Genomic DNA, 26,264 nt, shown 5'->3' on the forward strand with positions numbered 1-26,264 from the left:
GAACGGAATATACACTACAAGGTGGGTCGCCAACACTTCACTCTGGGACGAGGCGCAAACAGAGCCCTCACAGACGGGACATCTCCCTATCGAGTAATTACTGACAGCGACGATGTCTTCAGGTGTGATGAGATTTCTGCAGATAGAATGGCACAAGCATGAACGGGAACGGAATGCTTGGGAAATAGAAAGGGCGGAAATGAAAGCACGAATAGGGAAGCTTGAAGGGGACCTCAGAACCAATAAAAAGCTTCGCGAGTCCATGGACAAGCATATTCGGATGCTTGAGAATGCGCTGAAGAAAAGTCGAGAAAAGACTGCGAAACCACAGGAGCAGGAGAATGGCAGGACCGATGGCTTAGAGGCAAAGGGCAGCGCAAAGTCAAGCCCAAGTCGTAAATGTGAGTACCAAGATTCGTTCGAGAGCTCTGCTGACATTCATCCAAGCACACAACTCCAAGTCACCAGTCCGCCTCCTTAGCCCAGAGGGTGAAGATCTTGCATCACAAGGCTTGAAGCATGAAGCGGAACGAGAAAGATCTAGGGTCTACATGGGGAAATGTATCGAGGAATTCGCCTATCATGTTTTTTCCACTACAGGTTCACATCAACAATATGTCGAGGAGGAGCAATTACTGCAGAACAATCAATTCCCGAATCACCAACAAAGTCATGATGTTTCGCTTGAAGACGTGTATGCGCAGCAACGACAAAAGCAACACAGCAATGTCGGATCTCTCGGCCCTTCACCTTTACCAAATCACCAACCTCCACCTGTACCCAAAGTCAATGACGTACCACCTTTATCACGGAGCTCACATCTATCAAGGGGCTCACAACAAGCTCCCGAGGAACCACCATTTATGTCCAGGAATCCACCTAACCGACCACAGCAGGAAAGGGGATCGTTTGTGATAGAGAGACCAAGCCAAATGAAGTCTAGTGGTGATGCACAAGCAGATGAGGGAGAGAAGGCCTACAATAACTATGGACGGCAATCTCGAGATGAGGAATCTACTCGTATCCATAGTGAGCCACATATAGCAGAGACCGATGGTTGGAACTTCGATGACGCTTCAGAACGACTCTTGAATGAACAAGAACCTTCTCCTCACCCCCAATCCCTTCGACCTGACACAGATGCTTTCCCGAACGCTACGAACATAGCCATGAAGTCACCAGGGCGAGGCCCAGATTCGCATCGAAGAAAGACGTCCTTGACGCGAAGGAGGCAGAGTGATGGGTCTCATGAGCTCAGGGAGATCTCAACCTCGCACACAGGAAGCTTGAGAGGCGATCCTGGCCAGTTCAAAGTACGATTCGCCCTGCGAGGACATCTTGATGTCGTCCGCTCTATCATCTTTACAGGAGGTGGCAGCCCTTCTGCACCTGAATTATGTACAGCAGGAGATGATGGTGTTGTCAAGAGATGGATAGCAGGAAGTACTACGCCTAAAGGAGATGATCTAGACCTCAAATGCGATCAAACGCACCGAGGTCATACTGGTGCGGTGCTCTGTCTTGCTGCATCGCCAGTCTATCAACCCTTCTCGAATGGCGGTCGTGCCCAAGGCGACGGCTGGGTCTTCTCTGGTGGTCAAGATGCTACAGTCCGTGTTTGGGAACGAGGGAGAGTAGATCCAAAAGCCACTCTCGATGGTCATACGGACGCAGTCTGGACTATGTGTGTATTACCAGGCACATCTGGCTCCATACTAGGTAGCGATCAAGCAGCCCATCACGGCGGCATGGACAGGACTATCATAGCATCTGGTGCTGCAGATGGCACGATTCTCGTCTGGGCCGTCAGTTCACCACCTACCGTCGCCTCACCTCATACTGGATCACGAAGAGGCACAGGCGGAAGTCGTCGAGCAAACTCAGTCTCTTCTGGATCCAACTTCCCTTCATCACCTCAACCTAACGCCTCCACCGCATCAAAACCCTTTCACTACTCTCTCGTCCACAGAATAGAACCCCGAATCGACAACCCTGCTCCGACCTGTATATGTCCCCTCTCACCAACTGGCGAAACCTTCGTCGCCTCATTCACTGATGCTGCCGTCCTTGTCTACGACACCAGAACAGGAGAAGAGATCGTTGGGATGGCAAGCCAGGAGTCATATACTGGTACTTCTGCATCGGGCGTCAACGCTATCGCTGCCACGACTACAATGGGCATGGACTCGCACGAAAGGTCCGAGGACAAGAGCGTGCCGCCTGGTCCGACAGGGAGCAGTAGCAATGGCGCTGAGGGCACAATCATCAGTGGTCATGAAGACCGATACATCAGCTTCTTTGACGCTAACAGCGGTATGTCGTCCCCACCTCCCCTTTCCCCCTCTCCCCCTTTCCCACCCTATCTTTCTCCCTTCCTTTAGATTCCGCCCCCCCACCTCTCCCTTCTCATCCGCTAACACCCTACTCTACCACAGGCCAATGCACCTACACAATGCTAGCGCACCCCTCCCCAATCGCCTCCCTCTTCCTCAACCCCTCCGCAACCGAACTCGTCTCCGCCGGCCACGACGCCGCCATCCGCTTCTGGAGTCTCGAGAAACGCTCCTGCACACAGGAAGTCAATACCCATCGTCTCATGCGCGGTGAGGGCGTTTGTGCCGTTGTTTGGAGCTTGGATGGACGGTGGGTCGTTAGTGGAGGCGGGGATGGCGTTGTTAAGGTTTTTGGACGCGTTGTGGGCGGTGAAGGTGGAGGGGCAGGGGGTGGGATGGTGGAAGAGGGGAGGGAGGGAAAAGAGGGACGGGAGGGAGAGGAAGGGGAGGGTGAGACGTCTGTTGGGGCGAAAGGGGATGCTGGGGCTGGGGCGGGGGGAAGGATGAAGGATGGAGGTTTTGATATGGGTCGATGTTGATATACCCCCGGATTATAGGAGATCGAGGTATTGTTGGGCAAGAGATGATGAACAGGGGGGATGGGTGTGCATGATGAGGATGGAGAGATGGGATGGCATGGGCATGGGCATGGGCATAGATATCTTCGATTCGGACTGTGGATTAGTTACGCGCAAAATCAAATGCTCGCATAGCAGCTTTATAGTGTTCGGAATAGTATGGGGGTGTGTTACTTTGTCATTACTATTATCAAGGTGTGCTGAGAGTGCGAGTATGCTGTCGCTGCTTGTAGATATAGTAACTTTTCAGGCCCCAGTCTTACATGAGTATCTCCTGCTTTTGCCCAGAAGAGGAAGTAAGAGCCCGTACCGCCGCCGCCACCATGGCGGAGAAGGAGAAGAAGAATTGCAATAGGAAGGTAAAGGTGCGTTGTCATCGCCAGAGCCCCTTTGCTGCTGTGTCAAGTCATGATGTATGTTTCAAACCGGGTTGGAGACGGAGAGAGAGAGTTTGTGTGTGCGAGAAGAAGGCTAGAGGTGGACGAGGGTTATTACTGCCGCTTCAAGCCCGTAAGACCGTGGGGACTGAGTGAACGCGCGATTGATGAGATGGGACAGGGGGGGGCGAGGAGGCGGGGAGGCGGGGTGAGAGCCTGACTACTAAGGGCATGCCCAAGTAAGGTCCAGGTGGAGGAGGCGAGCAAGGGGAGAGAGAGTAATAGCGACAACATTGCCAGATCATTGAAGGCGCGGGCAGGTTGGGCACTTCATCCGATTTGTATGGCCTTGCTGACTGACATCGCTCTTGAGGTGAGAGAGTTCTGGTGCTTTTTTCTTGATGCTCCTTTCTTTGACATTCCGTACTTCTTCGGCGTTCAGACGCGATGATGATCGCAGCGATGTTCAACGGTTAGATATCTGTGGCCCAGTTACTAGCCTTCGTTCAATTTGATAGATAGACTGTCGATCTGCCAGGGCGTTTCGTACCTGATTCTCTGAAGGAGATGTCGTTGAGTGACGGCTCCAGCTTAGGCTGCAGAGGGTGGAAATCTGGTGGTATCTGGTCAGCTCTTTAGGACGGGTTGATTTAAGTGACTGATAGCATCTCAGGGCGCATAGTGTTAGTTGGGCTGGGTAGCATGACAGTTTCTCCAAGACTCTTCACTCGGAGTAGTAGGAATAATCCCGATGACGCCGTCTGCTATGAGAGGTTTGGTTGTCAAGTTCTCTTCTCCAGCAATTGCACCTGTCGGAAACGACCATCATAGTCTTCATTGACGTTCGTATCGAGGACTTAGCGTCGATGAATGTGGCTCATCGACCAAATGACTATTTCGAAACTGCCCTCTTCTACGAGCCTTACATTCTGCTTGCTTCGGAATATGTATTAATTCGTAAGCAATGGCCTCAAGCGTACCTGCGTCACCACGCAGCCGCCTCTGAGGATTCTTTCTCCCCTGACGCCTAGCCAGGCTTTTTCTCTTTGAGTAATTACGCCTATCGGAACGAGCCATCGTAATGTTTGTCGCTGGTCGTATCGAAGGCTAGCAGTTGTGAAGATGGTTTGTCACCCCTTTGGCGAACCCCCTTTGGCGAACCCCCTTTGGCGAACCCCCTTTGGCGAACCGCAGTCTGCCTTATTCTAAAAGCCTGCATCTCCTTCTCTTGTCAGTATACGTCAATCAGTTGCAAGAGAGGTGTTATTGATAATTTCAGTACCAGCTATCGATTGTCTCTGGCATCCTCCACATTATGAGTCGCAGCCCATATCATTGCTCCTGCCAATGATTCTGACCTGTAATTGAAACTGCGATCGATGGATGATAATTGGTACATGAGGTACATTCGTTTGTTATTTGTAACAAAGTAGATTGCAATGGAAGTGTCATTGGCTACTGTTTGTCTTGCCGAGTTTCAAAATGTTATTCTGCCCGTTTTCATCTCTGCTTTCATCAACACAATCACTACCTCCGATTCTTCCACGTAAGTACACCCCTTTCACTCTCTCACTGTATCTGCTTGTGTGATATGGTACCCTTGTTCGGCGAGATTACGTGCGCAGTAAGCACTTTCGTATAACACTGCCACGTCGAACCCCCCAAACGATTTCCTAGTAACAAGCCCTCGTCGGCAGCTTTAACGTCAGTAAATGTCTTCGACATCAATCTCGATATTAAAAATGTGACATGAAGAGTCTGATCTTGACGGCGTACGACATTCGCCGGACCAGTCGTCTATCCATCCCTATCATTTCAAGGCTCTATCTTTCGTGCACATGAACGAGGGTCACAGAGAACGCACTTGATTCTTCTCAGAAAAAAAGCCGCTCATCAAATGCCTACCTATTCTTGAAGACTTCGTCGCAAAAGTCATGCTCTTCGAGCTTCCACCGGAAATCCCACCGTCTGCTGGATCAGTCTCGTGTCTTGGAGGACTGACTTCCTCACCTCACGTAATAAGTTTGGAGATGGCAACGTTATTATCACCACGACATACGCCTTAGATGGCGGTGGCCAGACTTCGGTATCTGCGAGACCAGAAAGGCTCGTCCAGCATTGAATCATCTGATTTCGAACCACCCTGTCTTCGCAAGACTTCCTCATGAGGCTACATTAAATCTCCCCCAAGCATAATGATCAATCTCCTCACTATGGCGAAGAAGTCTTCATGCGTCATGCCATAAAGTATAACCAATGGGATTTCTTTTGCGCTCGCCAAGATAATGCATCCTGCCGTGGGACATATGGTACAATGGCTGTCGCGACTTGGAGATGAGACCTATCCCCTGGAGATCACGAGCAACAGGGTGCCGAGATGCACGATTTCACACTTTGTCAAGATTGACACACTCAATCAAAACCATCAAATATCGAATGCGGCAGGCTGGTCTAATGGCTCGCTTGACTAGTGCGTGTCGTCAGTCAGTTCTCTTCTTATTGGTCGCCGCCCAACCAGTCTTGGCGCCAAGGCCACCAGAGCCTTGTGGTGCTTTCGAGAAGCTTCTGTTCCTCCACATTTTTTACACTCAAAAGTCGATCGCCCTTCCTCTTCCTTCCCTCTTTCGTAACTCAACAAACTCACACAAACTTCTATCTCCCTTTTCTCTCTGCCATCAATTGTGCACACTTGTCGCACGTCACTCTCATCCCATCTAATACAGAGCAGCGGCAAGCCTCGAATCAACCGCAATCATGAGCAAGGCAGTCGGGTGAGTGAAAATGGTCCAGTCTCCTTTGAACTATTACTGATTGCTTGTAGGATCGATTTGGGCACGACCTATTCGTGCGTTGGAATCTTTCGCGATGATCGAATTGTGAGTGACTCGAACCTCCTCCGCCAAATCTTGACAGGATGCTAACATTCCAAAGGAAATTATTGCCAATGACCAAGGCAACCGAACAACCCCATCATTCGTCGCATTTACAGACACCGAGCGTCTGATAGGCGACTCAGCAAAGAATCAAGTCGCCATGAATCCTACAAACACTGTTTTCGACGCCAAACGCCTCATCGGACGAAAATTCGCAGATCAAGAGGTCCAGGCCGATATGAAGCATTTTCCATTTAAGATCATTGACAAGGGTGGAAAGCCCGTCGTCCAGGTCGAATTCAAGGGCGAGGAGAAGAGTTTCACACCAGAAGAGATCTCGTCGATGATTCTGACGAAGATGCGAGAAACCGCTGAGAGCTACCTTGGTGGTACAGTCAACAACGCTGTCGTCACAGTCCCAGCATACTTCAATGACTCGCAACGCCAAGCTACCAAAGACGCCGGCTTGATCGCCGGATTGAACGTCCTTCGTATCATCAACGAACCAACAGCGGCTGCAATTGCCTACGGCCTAGACAAGAAGACCGAGGGAGAACGCAATGTGTTGATCTTCGATCTCGGAGGTGGTACATTCGATGTCTCGCTTCTCACCATTGAAGAGGGTATATTCGAGGTCAAGAGCACGGCAGGAGATACACATTTGGGTGGGGAGGACTTTGACAACCGCTTAGTCAACCACTTCGTCAACGAATTCAAGCGCAAGCACAAGAAAGACCTCTCATCCAACAACCGTGCTCTCCGACGTCTCCGAACTGCTTGCGAACGTGCTAAGCGTACCCTCTCTTCATCCGCACAAACTTCTATCGAAATCGACTCTCTCTACGAAGGTGTTGACTTCTACACATCCATCACACGTGCTCGCTTCGAAGAGCTTTGCCAGGATCTCTTCCGATCTACGATGGACCCTGTCGAGCGTGTTCTCCGTGATGCCAAGGTCGACAAATCCTCCGTACACGAGATTGTATTGGTCGGTGGCTCCACACGTATCCCCAAGATCCAAAAACTCGTCTCCGACTTCTTTAATGGCAAGGAGCCCAACAAATCAATCAATCCCGACGAAGCCGTCGCCTACGGTGCTGCCGTACAAGCTGCTATTCTCTCTGGTGATCAATCATCCAAGTCCACTAACGAGATCCTCCTCCTCGATGTTTCGCCACTTTCCCTCGGTATTGAGACTGCCGGCGGTGTCATGACTGCTCTCATCAAGCGCAACACAACAATCCCTACTAAGAAGTCAGAAGTCTTCTCCACATTCTCCGACAACCAACCTGGTGTGCTCATTCAAGTCTTTGAGGGCGAGCGTGCTCGTACGAAGGACAACAACCTGCTCGGCAAATTCGAGCTGTCTGGCATCCCACCTGCGCCTCGAGGTGTCCCACAAATTGAGGTCACCTTCGATCTTGATGCCAATGGCATCATGAACGTCTCCGCTCTCGAGAAGGGCACTGGCAAGACCAACAAGATCGTTATCACTAACGACAAGGGCCGCCTTTCAAAAGAGGACATCGAGCGCATGTTGTCTGAGGCTGAGAAGTACAAGGAAGAAGATGAGGCAGAGTCTAAGCGTATCTCAGCCAAGAACGGTCTCGAGTCATACGCCTACTCACTACGCAACACTATCAACGATTCCAAGGTTGACGAGAAGCTGTCAGCCGAGGAGAAGGAGACTCTTAAGTCTGAGATCGACAAGACTGTCGAGTGGCTTGATAACAACCAGACTGCCACCGTTGACGAATACGAAGGACAACAGAAGACTCTCGAGGGTGTGGCAAACCCCATCATGGTCAAGATGTACGGCGGTGCAGGTGGTGAGGGCGGTATGCCCGGTGGTATGCCTGGTATGCCTGGTGGAATGGGTGGCATGCCCGGTGGCATGGGCGGTGGAATGCCCGGTGGTGCCCCTGGTGGCGCTACTCACGACGATGGCCCAACTGTTGAAGAAGTTGACTAAATCACTAATGCTTCCTTCTTCGCAACCACTTTTCCGATTAGCACTCGCCTACGAATGGCTTTACATCAATATGTGCGCAAGATGATGAGGATACATCTATGAACCATGAACCAAAAGAGAGGCTACCGCGCCGGATACAGCGTTACAGGTTCATGGAGCATAGAGGCGTGTTTATGCAATCACGTCAAATGATCGAAACAATTAGATAGTCATCAACAAGAATGCAATATCATAATCATGTGCTTGCTCTTTCTTCGATTGCGTCTTTCACTTCTTGCTTGTTCCATTTAGCGTGTTGTATCGCAAAATTCATAGCCGAACGTCGATATGGATTCTGCCCTTGATTTCCATCTTTGTCTTAGCATACAGCCAGAAATATGTACAGCGTTGACTCCCACCACTCAGAGCACCTTTAGTCGCTCTCTCATTTCCTCATTTAGCTCCGCTAACGCCGAGCGCCGGGCATCGCATCTGGGGGACTCGGTTAAAATGGATGGATGGAGCAGGTAGGCATAGCCTTGTTATACGTGGTAAGTAGGTATATGTATCTAAGCTCGTTGATGATTCAAGGAATGCAGACCTCGAGTAGATCAGGAGAACGAATGATAAGGTGGTGCTCATCTTTGCACGCCCAACATTTACAAATCCATAAATTGCAAACCCTTCGACCGACATCACTCACGGCACCACATAACACGAACAGACTACTCCATTCAAATCCATAACTCATAACATCAAGCGCGACATTCATTCATTCACTCTTCCTCGCCCTCACCTTAACTTGGAAATCCGACTGTATAACGAACCAATCGCTATGCACGGTCCAATCGCGTCCGGGATCTGCAAATGAGAAATCGAACCGCATCACCATTTCTGCTACTAGCTTGTACAGTTCCATCAGCGAGATGTGTCTGCCGAGGCAGGAGCGGGGTCCTTTGCCGAACTAGAGGTGAGGTGGGATGGGTTAGCGGGTGTAGGCTTTTTGGGGTGGTGAGGTGGTTGGTTGTGGGTTAGGAAGGTGGATGGGTAAGGAGTGGTTGGGGAGGGGAAGGGGGCAAGGGATGTGGGGGGGTGGAGGGACTACTCACAGTCAACATGTATTGTTCCATATGGTCGGCGTTCTCCTGGCTCTCTAGCCATCTTTCTGGTCGGAAGGTCTGCGCGTCGGCACCGAAGACCGAGGGGTTGATGTGAGCGACCCAGGGATTGATGCCTAGGATTGTCTTGGAATTTTTAGCACTAATACCTCTTTCTCGAAATTACCATCAATGAGGATCACTTACGCCTTCCGGGAAATATCTGCCCAGGATAGTCAATCCGCCTTTTGGAGCCATTCGGGCGAGAGGGTTTCCAATAGCTGGGAACAACCTCAATGACTCCTTAATGACAGCCTGCAGATATGTGCAGTCCTGTGTCTGCTTCAAAGAGTAGTGGCCACTCTCCTGGTCTCTCGTCAGATCCCCTAAAGCTTCCCGGAGCTTACTCAAAACCCTCGGATCTTTCATCAGACAATGCATAGTAGCAGCAAAAGAGATCGCCGTAGTGTGTCCGCCGGCGAGAATGTTGGGAATGACGTGATATCGAGCGTCAGCGACGCTGAATGTCTCTGGCGATTTGCTGTGCTTCGCGAGTAAGGAGCCAAGAATGTCGATCACGGTGGAGTCTTCGCCTGTTTGGTTTTCGTCGTGGATTAATCGATCCTTCTCTGACTGTTGTTTCCATTCTTCGGTGACTTCGGTTGTGAATTGTTCGACGAAGGCTATCCCTACGATCTTTTTGGGTGCGAAGAGTTGCAGGACACGATATATCAATGGGTAGAACTCATGAAACACTCCAAGTGAAGCCCCGTAGCGCGATACCATAGCTATGTTAGAAATAATATCGTTAATGTCGCCGCCTTCTTCGAGTACTCCAAACGGTTTGCCAAACTTGAGGGGTGTCAGCCAGATATTCTCCGGTGATACGATCTTCTGGGAAAGCAATCACCGTCATGGCACCAATCGTATCAAATGAGAATAGATTAAACCATTCAGCGAGGTCGAAAGACTGGTCTTGCTTCGCGAAAGTCTCCAATTGATTCAGAAATACATTCATCATGCGATCTACGTGATTCTCGAACTTCATCAAGGCCCCGAGCTGGAAGAGGTTCTTGACTTGCCGAAGCCTAGCGGCGTGGTGCTTGACGTCTTGTATTGTGAACACATGTTGTTCTGCTGTGGGGTTCGCAAATCCTAAATACCATGGCGAGTTCTAACAATTCAGCAGGTTGCCCAGACATTCAGATGTAGAAACTCATCTTAGGAGGCGTGTCCCTCGACCTGTAAAGAACCTGTGCTGCTTCTGGATCATCTACGCTGTACTCATTTGGCGCTATTCTGACTATCGGCCCATAGGTTCGGTGCAGATTCACATTCGTCGAATGGAAATTACGCTGGATGTTGGCGTTGAAGAGCCAGAAACGAGTTAATTTCGCAAGCCATGGTCCTGGTATGTCTCGTAGTGGTGTTGCGTAGGCTTGATAGAGGGTGTTCAAAATATACGCGGCGACAAAGGCTACAAAAATCCAAGGGAGGAACCTCGAGGCACTTGTTTCTGAGAATTTCGAGTCCATGCTTCTGCGATAGGTAATTTGTGACGCTGTGAGTCAATCAGCGTAGGAATGTAGGGTCGAACATAGCATTTCCGCCGTGCTTTGAATATACCAAGGTAGAAAGGCATACCGAAAGTGGTGGATAGTCAATAAAGCGGCAAATGTGTTCCTCTAGACCTTGAGTAGTGAAGCGGGGTCTGCATGATGGTGGTCACCATCTACAAATGTTCTTGCAGAGAAACAGCCACACCGAGCCTCCCCACAACAGCATTCGATGATCTCTGCCCAGACTGGTAAGCTTCCTGGTAGATCTGCTCCTGAAGTACCGACTGAAAACAATGATCCTTACGAAAGGCCGAAGACTTTGCGGGGGATATTTTGCACGACCTTTAGATAATCCTCCTTCTGAGTGATTTGGCGTACAATGCGACTTCCTGGTCGCCTCTCAAACCCAAAGCTTGAGATCATGCAGTAGCTAAGGCTCCCAGAGCCCCCAAATTTTTAGGTCATAATCGCTTCTGGACGACACCACTGAATTGTGACTAGGTCACCTACAACGCCCATAGAATATTCTCGTCCTTCGATTTTTGTCGAGGTGCAGAGATTCCTTTGCCTTTTGCCACCTGTCTGGAGAATTATGGTCTTCCATTCTCCAACAGGTCATGTAACAGTCCTCACTGCCTAGGCGCCCCGTCTCAATTTTGCGCGTATATGCCCAATGTAGAAGGAGAAGTTTTAAGCAAAGAAACGGGTTGCTTGAAGTTGTCTCTCTAATCTCACACTGTTCGCCATCGAAGACATGAACAGAACACTGCAAATATATGGCTATTGATTCTCAGCGCCGGAGATAAGGCTTACTTCGAATAGAATAGGGTACGCTCCGGGGCGTACCCTTCTATGATGGCCCCTAGAGGGTGGCGCTAGTATACTGCACAATTGTGCTTTCTTGGCATTGCACAACTCCTCCAGCTTTTATCATCCTCTCCACCCTCTTTTATGGTATCTATCGCACGTCATGGCAAGTACCTACAACATTGAGCCGCCACCAACGGCCAAGGTCCTCCTCCTCACCACCTCAGGTGATCTCCTCCTCGAATTATTCGCGAAACAATGCCCCCTCGCGTCCCGAAACTTCCTTCAACATTGCCTCAATGGTTACTACGACGACACAATTTTCCACCGACTCTTACCCAACTTCATACTTCAGGGTGGTGATCCTACCGGTACAGGGGAAGGTGGGGAAAGCATCTACGAGAAGGGCAAAGGGTTCGAAGATGAATTTCACTCGCGCTTGAAATGGAACAGGAGAGGACTGCTGGGTATGGCAAACGAAGGGCGGCCAAACACAAATGGAAGCCACTTCTTTCTGAGTCTGGGAGACGAATGTAGGCAATTAGAAGGCCGAAACACGATGTTCGGAAGACTGGTAGGGGACACTATTTTCAATTTACTGAAGATGGCAGAGGCAGAGGTGCAGGAGGGGTTGGAGAGGCCTATGTATCCGACTAGGGTCACAGGGGCTGAGATACTGGTGAATCCATTTGAGGATATGGTGCGGAGGGATGTGAAAAGGGTGGAGGTCGCGAAGGAGGAGAGGAAAGAAGGCGAGAAAAAGAAGGCGAAGAAGAAGGGCGGAAAGCAACTTCTGAGCTTTGGGGACGAAGAGGGAGGGGTAGAGGTTATGGTGAGGAAAGAGAAAGGGAACCCGAGACTGATTGATGTAGAAGATGGTGCCAAGGGAGCTACGACTACATCGAAGGCGGACGAGAGGGCTGAAGATGCATCAAATGGCCACTTGAACAGCACAACTCGTAAGCCAGAAAAGAAAAAGAGACGGCGGTCATCAGCTTCGCCATCTCCACCTCCACCAAAGAAAGCAAAACCCGAAGTTCAGCTACCGCTCCCTCAAGATGAAGAGCCATCAAGATCCGTGTCAACCTCTCCCGAGGCAGTGGAACGGATGACCACCCTTCTCGACAAGACTAATGCGCAAATTGCAGAGCTGAAGAACTCGATGAAGCGTAACGTACAGACTGCTTCCACGAATGACGCGAAGCCGAAGTCTGCGCTAGAGCAGATGATCCCCGCTACCGCCGTCCGCGGCAAAAAGCGAAAACAGGGCGACAAGGGGGTGAAGCAGACGCTGGATCTCCTGATTACTTTCAGGTCGAAGCTCGAAAGCGCTGATGCAGAGGTCAACGACGTTCCAAACGCTAGCAACGGGCATACAGACACCAAATTAGCCAACAGCAGAGATACCGACGGTGAAAACGCCGAGGAGGCAGCGCTCTGCGACCTCCACTTCATTGCCAACTGCGAATCCTGCAAATCATGGGACGAGCATTCCGGCGACGCGGAGGACGATGATTTAGGGGATGGGTGGATGTCGCACGCGCTGAGCTTTGAAAAGGATCGAATGGGGAAGGACTTAAGCTGGAAGAAGAAGCAGGAAGATGATCTGGTGGTAATAGATCCGCGAGAGAAATCGAAAGGGATCAAGGAGGAAATGAAGGCGAAGAAGATGGCTAGGATGGGAGGCGGAGGGAGGGCTTGGGATCAGAAGTAGAGAGGGGATGGGAAGGATGTATGTGGGCAATATTTGGCCACCTATCTCTAACGTGAAAATTCCCTTGCCATTTTACATCTCTGTTACTGGTCGTTTACGTTAACAGGCATCAAGAAGGCCAGGAATCTAGTCTTGAAGCTGTCGGGATCTCGATGCCAAGACACCAAATACCTACCTGCAAGGCTGCAACAGCTGGATCCCCACTACACCCTTTCTGTCTAGGCTTAGGACGATCGCCGCTATGTAGTCGAGCGCGGGGTGAGCGCTGTGCTCTCTCCGTTGCTACAGTGGTGGTGAGAGCCCTGCTGCGGAGTTTCCAAAACCTCCCCATGCGCAAGGCCCCCTCCATCCTCTTCCACCCACACAATGTCGGGGGCGGAAGCCATCGCAGTACTCGGAGTCGTTTCATCTATCGTTGCCATTGTGGATGCAGCCCAGAAAATCTACAGCACCGCAAAGGAATCCCATGGCCTCCCCGAAGCCTTCCGCGAGGTCGCAAGCCGGCTACCGATTGTCGAGAACATTCTGAGCTCAGTGAAAGAGAACATTGGAAGCGATGAAGTTGATGAAGATTCTTGTCGAGGAGTAAGAGATGTCGCCAAAGTTTGCGAAGAGAAGGCCGAAAGGCTGAGAAACTTGTTTCAAAAGGCCATACCCAGGGAAGGGACCCCGGACCTGAAAAGATATTACATGGCAGTCAAAGCGTATGGAAAAGGCAATGAGGTGGAGACCTTGATGAAGGGAATACTGGAGGATACACAACTCTTGGTCTGCGAACGAGGTATACAGACCGCCACGTTATCCCAACAGAAGGCCATTGCAGAGGCTATTCAACAGATATCGCCAACTCCTCCTTCCGTCCCAGATAGTCTCTTTGAAGAGAGGGGTTTTGTGAATATAAACCGTGGGTCTGGTACCCAGTATAATGCTCAAGGAACACAGATTGCCCAAGGAAATCCGCGGCAGTATATCACTGGTAGCGGAGATATGCATTTTGGTACGGATTGAGTCTTTCGTTGTCGCACAACGCTGCAAATTACGCAGATTTCAATACTGTCTGTACTGCTTTCACAAACCACAAAGTAGCAGAAGTTCATCACTTGATGTGCTGATGTTGGACAAGCTGCCTGTTGCAAGGCTTGCAATAGGTCGAGAGGGTGCTCAGCTGAACTCTCTACTAAAATATACTAATTCATCGTCCAAAAAGATTTTCATACTGAGCGACATCTCAAATATTGTATTATTCGTCATTATGCGCTTCTCGCACTGTTGTCTGTACAGAATGGTCTTCTCAACCTTTGATTCCCGCGTTGTACTGACCATACGTTTCGGCAGGCCCTAAGGAGGACGTACCTGCCGCTTGTATGAATGCCCTTTTCTTGACCGATCCTCAATACGATAGAGACCAGCTTGTCCGAGAGAAGGGTAAACGAGTAAAAGGAACGTGTGAATGGATCAAGTCTCATAACTTATATGCGTCCTGGCTCCGTACCTCTTCTCAGCTGCTGTGGCTCTCTGGTGGCCCCGGGAAAGGCAAAACAATGCTATCGATTTACCTCGCGGAAGAGCTCGAACGAAAGGCCGAATCTCTCGACAACAGTATGTTTCTTCAGTATTTCTGCGATAACAAGGACGAAAAGCGTAGAACGGCCGTTACCGTACTTCGAGGCCTAATATTCCAGTTGTTGAAGTCCAACTCTAAACTCTTTAAGTATATCCTACCGAGCTACGAAACACAGAGAGAGTCCTTATTTGCAAACCCAGCATTTGATTCACTTTGGAGAATTTTCAAAAACATGATCTCTGACCCTGTTATTGGATCGACATATTGTATTTTAGACGGTCTCGATGAATGCGATGTAACCTCCGTAGAAGCTCTTCTCCGAAGCTTTGTGACATTGTGCTCTGAAATGATTGATGATCAACCTATCTTCAACTTCAAGTTCTTCCTCGTTAGTCGAGATCTACCAGGAATCATACCCGAGATACTGTCAGAACGTCCTCGTATAAGCTTAGATCCCGACGCTGAAAAGGAAGTTGCTGGAGATATTGAACAATTCATCGAGGCGAAAATAAACGAGCTCGCTAGACTTAAGCGGTACTCGGAGACCCTGACTACCTATGTGAAGAAAGTCTTTCGAAATCGCGCACAAGGAACATTCTTATGGGTAGGTATTGTCGCACGAGAATTGATGAGATACAGAGCGAGCGAAGTCGAGGCTGCTCTAAACCAAATACCATCAAAACTTGATGAACTATACGCCCGGATCCTCCTTCAGACCGAAAACAGCAGAAGAGATATGGTTGCTGAAATGTTACGTTGGGTTGTTATGGCTGTACGTCCGCTGACTATGTACGAGCTAATGGCTGCAATCGACTATCCGACCAAGCCTTCAGCCTACGTCGATCGTGACGACTTCATAAAGGACCAGATATCATACTGCGGATATTTCTTGACGATTGAGGGAGAGAAAGTTGGTCTCATTCACCAGTCTGCCAAAGACTACCTGTTACGCGAAGCTTGCGATGCAAATCCCGAATTAGAATTTTTCCGGGTGAAGAAAGAGGCCGCGAACGTTGAGGTTGCGAGAAGATATTTTCACTACCCGCAAGAAGGTGCTCTTGCAGAAGGTCCTATTTCCCTCTACAACGACATGGACAAGGATCGACGAAAGGAGTTCCCATTCCTTTCATATGCTGTTTGCCACTATCCCGATCACGCGAGGTTTTTATCCAGCTCGGAGAGCATTTTTGACATGTCACTCCCCTTTTATCAAAAGAGATCTCCAATGCGAGAGGCATGGGCTCGGACTTACGACCCACCTGCTTTTTCCTTTTTCGACATGCCCCTAGAATCATGCACAGTACTTCATTTTGCGTCTTGGTGCGGTATTACACCATTAGTACAGAGGTTACTTTATCCAAAAAGTCTCGCCGAAAAGCTGAAACGACTGTACCTCGACAAAAAAGATGGACAGGGCCGAACAGCTCTAGGATTAGCGATAAGAGGAGGACATCAAGACATCATTCGATTGCTACTTGAAAAGGGGGCAGACATTAATATCATAAATAATGATGGAGGAGTAGAGTCGACAGCGTTAGAGATGTCGGCTTGGACGGGCAATAAAGAAAGTATGCAATGCATACTAGAAAAAGCTCGTTACTTTAAGAAAGATACCAAAAACGAGGCGCTCCTTCTGGCTGCGTCATGGGTGGGAAGTGAAGCAATGGTACTGCTTCTTTTAAAACATGGAGCAAACATTGATTTTAAAGATTACATCGGAGAGACAGCATTATACCGTGCAGCTCTGTCAGGGTCGAATAGTGTCGTCAGAGTCCTAATACAAAACGGAGCTGATGTGAACGCAAAGAACAAGTGGGGCGAAACTGCCTTGCACAAAGCAGCAGCCAAAGGATATACGAATATGATCTCGGCGCTGCTAGAGGGTGGATGCGATATAAATGCAAAGGACAAATGGGGCCAGACAGCCTTACACGAAGCAGCTTGTGGGGGTACAGATGAGACCAGAATCCGCTTGCTGCTGGAGGGTGGATGTGATATAAATGCAAAGGACAAGAAGGGCAAAACAGCCTTACATATAGCAGCTTTGGGGGTAAAGATAAGACCATCATCTGCTTGCTGCTTGAGGGTGGATGCGATACAGATGCGAAGGATAATAAAGGCGAAACAGCCTTGCACAAAGCAGCAGTCAAGGGATATACGACTATGATCTCGGCGCTATTAGAGGGTGGATACGACGTAAATACTAAGTCTAACATAGGGAAAACTCCACTAGATGTCTTCATTTCCTATGGAAGAAGAAAGGTAGATTGGCCACTTTTGAGTGAAGGAGTGACCATCGGGCCTAGAAGAACGGAAGATATCTAGTCCTGTTACTGATCCTATTGAAAAATCAACGAATTCAACGTACTGCAAGGTTAATGGATATCTTGACATTGAAGTAGAGGACAGCTCCCCTAGAATATTCATTGGCTTCCTGCCACTCTCAGAGTATATCAAGTAGGAGTGGGAAAAGGTTGCCAAGGATTGATATTGTGTTGCCTCTAAGGTAGTGACCTTACCTCACTGTGGCAGTTGTAGTTGCTACCTTCGGAGTTAGTGTCTAATGCCAAGCTTTGCACGTAGGGCTGAATTTCCATGATATCTACTATCAAGCTCTTCTCCACAGGCACCACTGGAAAGCCTGATCCCTTCGATGATCGATATAACTTCAATCCCTGGTCCATATAGAAACAGTGATCCCACGACTCACAGTGCATTGGAACGGCCCGCACAGCCCAGCGGTCCAACATCCCTGTCACCCCGAACCCATGCACCACAATCAATAGCTACCTCACAAACATCCGGGCTTTCATGCAGGCGCCCACGGGACCTTGTCTCAGTGAACAATCGGTGCCTCAAGTTATTCAAAACAAGCCCTTCTCGAGGCTCAAACACGGCTGTGCAAATACCCCGCCGTAGGACCTTTTCTTGATTCTTTCGCAGACAGCCTCGTCACTTGCCTTCTCGACACAACCTTTCGCAAGCAGCTAATTTGGAGGGAGTATAAAATTACTAGACTCTTGGAGTGCATCTGCTACCAGCGCCTTCATTCTGATCAAAAGAGTGGGGAAATTGCCGGGCTACATTCAACAGATTGGAAATAAGAGAAAGACACTGACGATCGCGCATTGCTGCTTCTCACAAGGCGTCCAGAATATGGGGGTGGAGGTCCGGACGCGTAAACGCCCAGCACCAGGTACATCTCCGCAACCAAAGCCAGAAAGTCAGTCCTTGAATGTGCCTTCCGTGCAAGATCTGTCATATGGATGGCAAGGACAGGATGCCACAGACGGCACCTACACGGATCCCCAGTACTTCAACAATCAGAGTACCGAAGTCAACACTCAAATGCAACCCATGCAGACATCGAACTCTACAAATCAGCTTACCCGAAGAACACCGAATCAACCTGTGATACCAATACCGAATTACACAAATGCGGGAAATGGGTCATGGCAGGTGTCGGAGCAATCAGGGCAAGGTACAAAGATGAATGGGATGCAGTCTGATGACCTAGACCAAAGAGCACTTGCTGCGAAGAAGGATGCGGAGTCAAAGCGAAAGCAAATCCCACCATTCGTTCAGAAATTGAGCAGGTAATTATTCACTCCTCTGCCGACTACTACACCTCTAATGTTAACAGCTTTCTGGACGAGTCACGAAATACCGAACTCATTCGATGGTCAGAAAGTGGAGACTCCTTCATAGTAATAGATGAGGACGAATTCGCAAGAGTCATGATACCCGAGATGTTCAAACACAACAATTATGCCTCATTCGTTAGGCAGCTGAATATGTACGGCTTTCATAAGAAGGTTGGACTATCAGACAATTCAATGAGGGCGAGCGAGAGGAAGAATAAGAACCCGAGTGAATACTCAAATCCATACTTCAAGCGAGGCCGGCCTAATCTGCTGTGGTTGATCCAGAAACCCAAGAATCAAGGGCCGAAAGGAGGGACAAAGGGGAACAAGTCAAGAAGCGAAGAATATGATGAAGAGATTGATGAGACATTTGGACGCGATCACAGTCCCTTTACAGGTAACCTCGACACTTTTGACGATCTTCGAGGCGGAAGGCAAAATTTGTTAACCATGGGATCGAATCAGCCTACTGGCCTCCCCCAAGATCAGCTGGCAAGTGTTCAGAGGGAGTTGCAGACCATTCGGACAAACCAAAATCGAATATCGCAAATGCTTCTGGACGTTCGGAGAGAGCATCAAGCCTTGTACGGACAGGCCAAAGCTTTTCATGACCTACACGAGAAACATGATAATTCTATCAATGCTATTCTGACCTTCCTCGCGACCGTCTACAGCAAGAATCTCAATGGAGAGCAGGGCGGGCTGGGCGACATGTTCCCAGGCTCAATACCCTCTAATGACCAGAATCGCGGCAATGTCGTTGATATGGGTGACGTACGAGAACATGGGGAGAACAGTACGCCAAGACCATTTCGAAGAGCGCCTTTGCTTCTAGGGGATGGCAAAACTCCGCAAGCCTCAGCACAAACTCCGTCTGACGGCAAGATCAAGAAGGGCGTCGATGACATGGTGAAACAGTACAACCGACAGATGCGGACCTACAACGATTACCCAAGGAAAGATCAAACCCTCCATTCTCCCGCCGTCCAAGAACTCTCTGACCGCTCTGGGAGTTCATCCCCTCGTATCAAACCTCAGTCCGACAACAATCAACAACAGCAGCAACAAATACCGCAAGCAGACATCATGTCAATGCTCAACAACGCTAACGCGAAGAACAACGCCTTTTCCCCCAGCTCGCCAATGGACTTCTCCGAAGCACTCTCGCATCTCCAGAACTCACAAGGCAACACGCCACTCTCCCCTGACAGAAGACTAGACATGCTCCAACTCATGGGCAACGAATCCAATTCCCCAAATTCTAACGCCCTCGCCTACCCCACAACCTCCACCCCTATGGCCTCGCAGGCCCAATTTGACCAAACGAGCAACAACCTCGACCAGCTAGGTCAGATCATCCGCGAACAAGGTAACAACATTAACACCCTCTCCAATACACTGACTCCGCTAAGCCCGAGCGGCTCAATACCCGGAATTGACTATACCGGCGCTCCGGGCGATTATTCTATCCCGCCAAACCAGGACCTGCTAGATCTCGACAATATCTTCAACACCGACAGCTACTTCGGACAGAATGAGAATGGAGAGGGCAATGGTGGCGATAACATCGATTTCGGCGATTTCAATTTCGGAGACGATCTCAACGGCCAAGGCGGTGATGGTGGCTTCTCGAATCAGGGGTTTGGGGATCAGACGGATCCTCAGGCTGGTGATGGGGTTGGAGACGGGAAGGGGGAGGGGGAGGGTGATAGCGGATTGAGGGTCGATGAGGTAGGAAGTAGTAATGCCACGAGCCCGAATACCGTAGCTACTGTTGAGGATGATGATGGAGATGGAGGGGTTGGGGGCGTGGCGAGTCCACCGAAGAGGAGGAAGATTAGGTAGGGTTGCGGTGGTGCTAATTTGAGAGGGCTACAGTACGCAGACTTGTGGATCGGGAGGAGGGGGTATAGTACGGGGCTGTTTTGATAGATGGAGGGCGGGGCGGCTGGAGTCTCATGAGATCACGACATCCTACAATGGGCTTATGTAGCGTGATGATTGTGTGTATATGGGTATATGACTTGGTGCTATAGATACAATTTGCCGGATTTCGGTTAACACGCCTGACTCGTCAGATCTGGACGGCGATTCTCACTTCGTAGCGTCTCAATCCCTTGATGAATATCACTCGCCCCTTTTTGGGTGAATGGGGTTTTGGACCGCCGGGCATCGAGGGAGCAAATATTGATATTGTAAACAGAAACAGCGTCGAAACTGACAACCATCTTCTCTTCCGAGACTGATTTTTCACACCATCACAATGCTGTCCCTACCCACCCTACAGCCACCTCTCGTAAGCCTTCAATTCGCTTTCCCGCCTCTCCCTAACTAAACCACCCTCTTCAGCCTCACACCCTCCCCTTCACAACCCCCCACAACCAAAACCCTCTCTCCCACACGCCAGCATTCACAACCCAAGGCGCCAACAACACCGGCCACCCCTCTCACCCTCACCACCACCATGGCGCCCACGTCAATCACCCTTCCCACCCTTCTCACCCCTCCCATCCCCACCACCACCACCACCACCACCACGCCCCTCCCTCCCAACCCCCTCTCTACCCAACCCTCCACCACGACGAGCGCCTCCTCCTCCTCCGCAAACAAAACATCCGCCGTTTCGGCGCCGGCTGGCTGCGCCCGCCCGGCGTGAGCAAAACCCTGCAGGGCTTCGAAGACGAGAGGATGGAGAGGGAAGAAGCTGAAGCGCTGCGCGCGCGCGAAGAGGCACGGTTGGCGATGGAGGAGGAGGGGATGATGGAGGGGTTGGAAGTTGTTGAGGGAGATGGGGAGGAGGGGATGGATGGGATGGAGGGGGATTTGGATGAGGATGTGCCGGACGCGGATGCTGATGGATTGGGGGACGGGGTGGGGCTGGGGATGGATGGGGATCTTAGTGATGAGGACGAGGGGGAGGACGGGGATGGGGATGGGGAAGGGGGAGCGAGAGGGGGTTGTGGAGTGATAGCGATTTGGAACCTGATACTGATAGTGAGAGGGGAGGGGGTTGTTGTTTGGAGAGCAGATTTTTGGTGGGGATGAGGGGGAGGGCGATTATGCTGTTGATGCTGTTGATGCTGTTGATGCTGTTGCTACTCAGCCTGCGGCTGCCGTGGGTGGTGCTCAGAGGGTAATAACGCTAGGAGGACAACAAGGGGCGCAAAGGCCGAGAATGAGGATACCACCGCGCACGCCGGGAGCGATGGGTACACCTGCAGGGGATGCTATGGCCGGGGTCATAGGTTATGGCGTCGGGGCTGGGTTTGGGGGAGCGGAAGAGGCAGGGGCTGGGGCCGATCTAGATGATGATGTCCCAGACGCACAGAGTGGGAGCTACGAACACACCGATACGTCGCTCGAGGATGAGAGCGAGGAGGAAGTCAGTTGGGTCGCGCAGGGGCAGGGTGCGAATGGGCAGAGAGCGGGGACTGGACGGGGCGGGTTGAGGGGACTACAGCAGGCGCAGTTCAGGACACCGAGTGGGCAGGCTGGCAACGTGGTGCATGACGTGTTGCAGGGACGGGGGAGTCTGAGTGCCAGTTTTACTACGGGTGGCGGGAGCTTTTTGGGGGAGAGTGTTTTTGGGAGTAGTCCGTTGGGGGATGCGGCGGTTGAGAGGGTCGAGAGGGTGGTTAGTGAAGGCAGTGTGGGTGTGAGGGGGAGTGGAGGGCGGAGGAGAGGGAGTGGGCGACGAGGACGGGGGAGGGAGAATTGAGTGGTGTGTCTGCAGGTATTTGAAGGCGGACATGAGTTATGAAAGTTGAGAATTGCATGATACCCCGGGAACTTGAATCAGGATAACTATGTGGCTGTACCTGATGCTTGGGCTCACTATGCTCAGCAACCATGCCCGTATACGGTGTTGCTTCTTTGCAAAGCGTTCCCATGCATGGTCCTCCTACTATGGCTGTTAGGAGACGCAACGACCGGCTCGCCATGTCAATGACTTGAATCCTTTCTTGCGCCACGATGTATGTGTACCTCCCTGAAACCTTCTATACCTTCTCGATAAAGACGTGACCAGACCTTAGATCCTTTCCATTACTCTATCATCTTCCGAAAACGCCATACCGCTATGCAAGTCATCATCTTCCCATTCCCACTCCCATTCCACCCCTCCCCTTCCCTTCCCTTCCGTCCCTTTTCCCACCCTTCACTCTTCCCCTCCTCCCCCTATCCACCCTCCCCTTCCCCCTAAAACAACCAGACCCAACAAAAAAACCCCCCAACCGCCAAAAAGAACAGCGCCCAATACCGCCACGGAATCCCCGTCCGATCCGCCATCCTCAACATGCGATTCATCGTCCCCTTCAACCTCACCCTCGTATTATCAAATCGATCATTCATACTATCCGCCAGCGACGAGGACGATTTGATCTCATCGCCGATCGCGACCGTGAGTTCCTTCAGCATTTTCACTTTGCCGGATATGCCCGCCAGTTCGGCGTCGTTTTGGTCTTCGAGCGACGAGAGCGTTGAGTCGGAGTATTGGCCTCTGCGTCACCATGATAGTGTCAGCTTAATTCCTCTTTGCATACTTTGGCTTTGATCCTGGCCAAACCGCGACGGTGTGGGTCTTGCAGGAACAGAAGCGCCTCCCCTCTTAGCCAAGGGAGCGGGGGATACCACATACTTCGAATTCGGCGTAGCTGCCCTGTAGCCTCCCATCCCCGCTGATCCACTCTGCATCCCGCTGCCTTGCGCTTGGTAGCCATAGCTTGTTCCGCTGCCTGGGCGTGCGGCTGGTGAGGCGCTGGTCGTGCGGTTGCGGTCGCCGGTGTAGGAGTCGAAGAGGGCGGAGCGGGGGTCGCGTTGGTGGAGGGTTGAGGTGCCGAAGCGGCTGTTGAGGAGGTGTCTGTCAGTGATGCTGCTTTTGTGCTCTTGAGGAAGGGATGGGGAGGTTTACTTTGATGCCATTGTACCGGTTGAGGTGAGGTTGTCTTGGTTAGGACAGGGAGAGAGGTGTTATGAGGGCGCTGTAGTGTATTCGTTCATCATTGCTGTTGGTGTTTGGGGTCTTCCATGAGGTGTAGAGCTTGGTACATCAATCCCTGCCTTGCGTTGAGTAAAGGATACTTCTTGTTAGCATGGCCTCTAGGAGCTCCAATCAGTCGGATCACCCAATTGAGCCTAGCGCAGCCCTAACCGGCTTGGCATCCCCCTCTGCTTCCACGCTGTGTATCTAGACAGCTTGCTAGACAATCAATCTATTATATGATAAAACCCAACTCTATATGAGCTTGCGCACACTTCTTGGAAATTTGTTCTGTGGCTAAAAGACAAGAATTAGGTTGTGGCGCTACCAGGTCTTTAAAGTGTGGCAGTGTTGAAAAAAGGGGTTTTACACCTTCCACGTTCCTGGTTCTTTTCTGAAAGCATCGAATTGTTCAAGCAATGTGGCATGCAAATGACTACAAGAGCAGATGACTTCATATTGAGTTCAATTGGGTCATAGGCTTTGTTGTACTTGGACACAACTATCAAGATTTATTCGTGGGACGATGTGCGTTCCATTTCTAGTTCTGCCTCTATTCTCCTAAAGAGGGCCATTCAAGGACTCCGACATATACACTCGAAGGAAGTAATTTTTCAAATCTGTAATAGATCAACAAGACATTCAGGCAAGGCCGCTTGGAAATGGCTTCTCATGTGAAGGTGACGCGATCAGCCTCTCAAGCCAGAACTTACACAAATTCTATTTTCATGATTCGAGAAAGTTCTCGGAACTTCGACCCGAGAACTCCACTCACACACTGCTTCTGTATTTAAATTCTTGCTCTGATTCGTTCATTTTCTCTTTCACACTCATGGCCAATATCTCCCTTGAAGCTCCTCGACGACATTATCAAAGTTGACTAGATCCGAGTACCCTGTCTCCAACATGGACTGGAGCAATCTTTTGGCGAAGGTCTTCCTAATACTCTCCATTGTCGCCGCATATGTCTCGTATACCTGGCTGGTCGTCTGCCACAACCCGATACTCACTAGAAATACAGACGATGTATCATCACTTCTTGACCTGGTCCTTGATTTCAGTCTCATCTTTTGCTTGCTCCTCCTTTCGCTCGTGGTGATAACATCCCGGATTCTGGACATGAAGGAATCTGGGTCCCGAGAGGGGGAAAGTAATGATCTTGAGAAAACTAGTCGTTCGAGGAGCTCGAACGTTGGCTCATCCCCGACATCAGAGACAGTGATTGAAGAGAAGAGTATGGATGTGACAGAGCCATATCACAGCGGAGATATGGAGGTCCACCAGGAGCGCAAAGCATCTACAGCACAATTCGTCCCTGGCGCAGATCCCGTATCTGCTGAAAGGCAGTCATATCTGTTGGATCCAGCTTCAAGTCCGCCAGTACGGCCCAAGAATTTGCGATCCAGAAACAGTCGATCGCAATCGGCTTCACTTCCAGGTGAGCCGCAACACGCACGATCTCCAAGATGCTCGCCATCTATTCAACCTGCAACATTCCCACCATGTCAAGCATCTACACTGTCTCTGTCATCTGCACCATTTGACCCATATATACCATGTACAGCCCCATGTGTCAATAGTCAGCATACTTCATGGCCGGGCTATGCGGCTGCGAATGACAGAGAGCGGCCGCAGACCATTGGCGACCCTCCTACGTCGAGCTACGAACAAATGCGCCCGGCACCATGTCCTCAATACTTCAACCAAGAATATTATTCGGAGTGCCAGGAGTGGAAAACGCAGGTAGAGTACGTGAGTCCCTGTATGACTACTACGACAGAGGAGCAAAGACGGACTCTGAATAACATGTCACATATATATGGCCCGGTAAGATTGACAAATTGACCTGAAATTCCGGTTGACATTGTTGACATACTAGTTCAATGAACAGCAGCCAGGTGCCTTTCATCCCGCTCCATCACAGGATGTACAGAACTCCCAACCACGTCCGCAATCTCATAGTTATGGTGCCTTTCATCCCGCTTCACCACAAGAAGTACATGAATCCTACATGTATCCTCCTCTTGTTTATAGTTTCCACGGGAGACGCTACGATGAAACACAAATTTGGGGTATGAGAGAAGTGCCTATGATGACCGGCTATTGAGTCGGTTCAAAGCGATATTAGGATAGAGAGTAGCATTGAGTTTCAAATGCAGATGGAAGGAAGTCAGTAGATTGGAATCGATACCCGAGTAGATAGACATTGAGTCAGCCCCTAATAAGTAAAAAGAAATATAATATAAAGTTACAGTGGCAAAGCGAAAACGCTAACATCAGCCAACACTAGACGCGTAAGACAACCGGATGACTCAACACAATAAATCCCAACTCGAAATCAAGACAGCATCACAAGCCCTCAGAAATGTTCACACCAGCTTCAAAATACGGACAGACCAAACGATCAATCAATTTGTAACACAATACCAAAATAGCCGACCTCGCCCACACAACGACTTCCCCTTTCCCACTCTCAAGCCCCATCCCTTTTTCCTCCATCCTTCCATTCCTCCAACCCCCTTTCCCTCCCCCCTACCACCCCCCCAGCGCACCAACCAAATAACACACCCACGCCACCAAATCCACCGTGCAAGTCCTCCACACATTCAACCTGACCCAACTGCGCAAATCCTCCCTCGCATTCCCTCCCCCTTCCGCTCATCCTCCCCACCGTCCCTAATCGCCACCAACAGCCCCACCGCCTTCTTCGCGAACGCGAAATGTCCTAATGTGCACGCCGCCCCGATCCAAAACGTCTTCCTTTCTTCGTTGGTGGAGTTGGTGGAGTT

The 26,264-nt window shown here is 50.3% G+C and overlaps 7 protein-coding genes across 7 annotated transcripts; 6 read left to right on the top strand and 1 right to left on the bottom strand.

Annotated features, from left to right (window-relative positions):
* Positions 1-112: 112 nt before the first annotated feature.
* KY384_000130 (uncharacterized protein) lies at positions 113-3,046 on the top strand (the record flags this gene model as incomplete). The annotated part of the gene is made up of 4 exons (XM_044808667.1): positions 113-401; positions 448-2,313; positions 2,436-2,643; positions 3,019-3,046. The coding sequence occupies 4 exons, from the start codon at positions 113-115 to the stop codon at positions 3,044-3,046; spliced, it is 2,391 nt and encodes a 796-aa protein (XP_044665420.1).
* A 2,996-nt stretch (positions 3,047-6,042) lies between these two features.
* On the top strand, positions 6,043-8,133 carry KY384_000131 (uncharacterized protein; the record flags this gene model as incomplete). Its single annotated transcript, XM_044808668.1, has 3 exons — positions 6,043-6,059; positions 6,110-6,164; positions 6,220-8,133. 3 exons carry the CDS (start codon positions 6,043-6,045, stop codon positions 8,131-8,133), a joined length of 1,986 nt encoding a protein of 661 aa, XP_044665421.1.
* A 1,010-nt stretch (positions 8,134-9,143) lies between these two features.
* Positions 9,144-10,744, bottom strand: KY384_000132 (uncharacterized protein; the record flags this gene model as incomplete). The annotated part of the gene is made up of 4 exons (XM_044808669.1): positions 9,144-9,356; positions 9,417-10,061; positions 10,120-10,383; positions 10,463-10,744. 4 exons carry the CDS (start codon positions 10,742-10,744, stop codon positions 9,144-9,146), a joined length of 1,404 nt encoding a protein of 467 aa, XP_044665422.1.
* A 994-nt stretch (positions 10,745-11,738) lies between these two features.
* On the top strand, positions 11,739-13,289 carry KY384_000133 (uncharacterized protein; the record flags this gene model as incomplete). The annotated part of the gene is made up of 1 exon (XM_044808670.1): positions 11,739-13,289. One exon carries the CDS (start codon positions 11,739-11,741, stop codon positions 13,287-13,289), a length of 1,551 nt encoding a protein of 516 aa, XP_044665423.1.
* Positions 13,290-13,655: 366 nt separating this feature from the next.
* On the top strand, positions 13,656-17,314 carry KY384_000134 (uncharacterized protein; the record flags this gene model as incomplete). The annotated part of the gene is made up of 3 exons (XM_044808671.1): positions 13,656-14,193; positions 14,625-16,903; positions 17,228-17,314. 3 exons carry the CDS (start codon positions 13,656-13,658, stop codon positions 17,312-17,314), a joined length of 2,904 nt encoding a protein of 967 aa, XP_044665424.1.
* A 695-nt stretch (positions 17,315-18,009) lies between these two features.
* KY384_000135 (uncharacterized protein) lies at positions 18,010-20,342 on the top strand (the record flags this gene model as incomplete). The annotated part of the gene is made up of 2 exons (XM_044808672.1): positions 18,010-18,449; positions 18,497-20,342. 2 exons carry the CDS (start codon positions 18,010-18,012, stop codon positions 20,340-20,342), a joined length of 2,286 nt encoding a protein of 761 aa, XP_044665425.1.
* A 4,252-nt stretch (positions 20,343-24,594) lies between these two features.
* On the top strand, positions 24,595-25,553 carry KY384_000136 (uncharacterized protein; the record flags this gene model as incomplete). Its single annotated transcript, XM_044808673.1, has 2 exons — positions 24,595-25,302; positions 25,374-25,553. The coding sequence occupies 2 exons, from the start codon at positions 24,595-24,597 to the stop codon at positions 25,551-25,553; spliced, it is 888 nt and encodes a 295-aa protein (XP_044665426.1).
* Positions 25,554-26,264: the final 711 nt, after the last annotated feature.

The sequence above is a fragment of the Bacidia gigantensis genome (assembly GCF_019456465.1).
Source record: "Bacidia gigantensis strain McMullin 20006 chromosome Unknown contig_49, whole genome shotgun sequence".
Classification (NCBI taxonomy): Eukaryota; Fungi; Ascomycota; class Lecanoromycetes; order Lecanorales; family Ramalinaceae; genus Bacidia; species Bacidia gigantensis.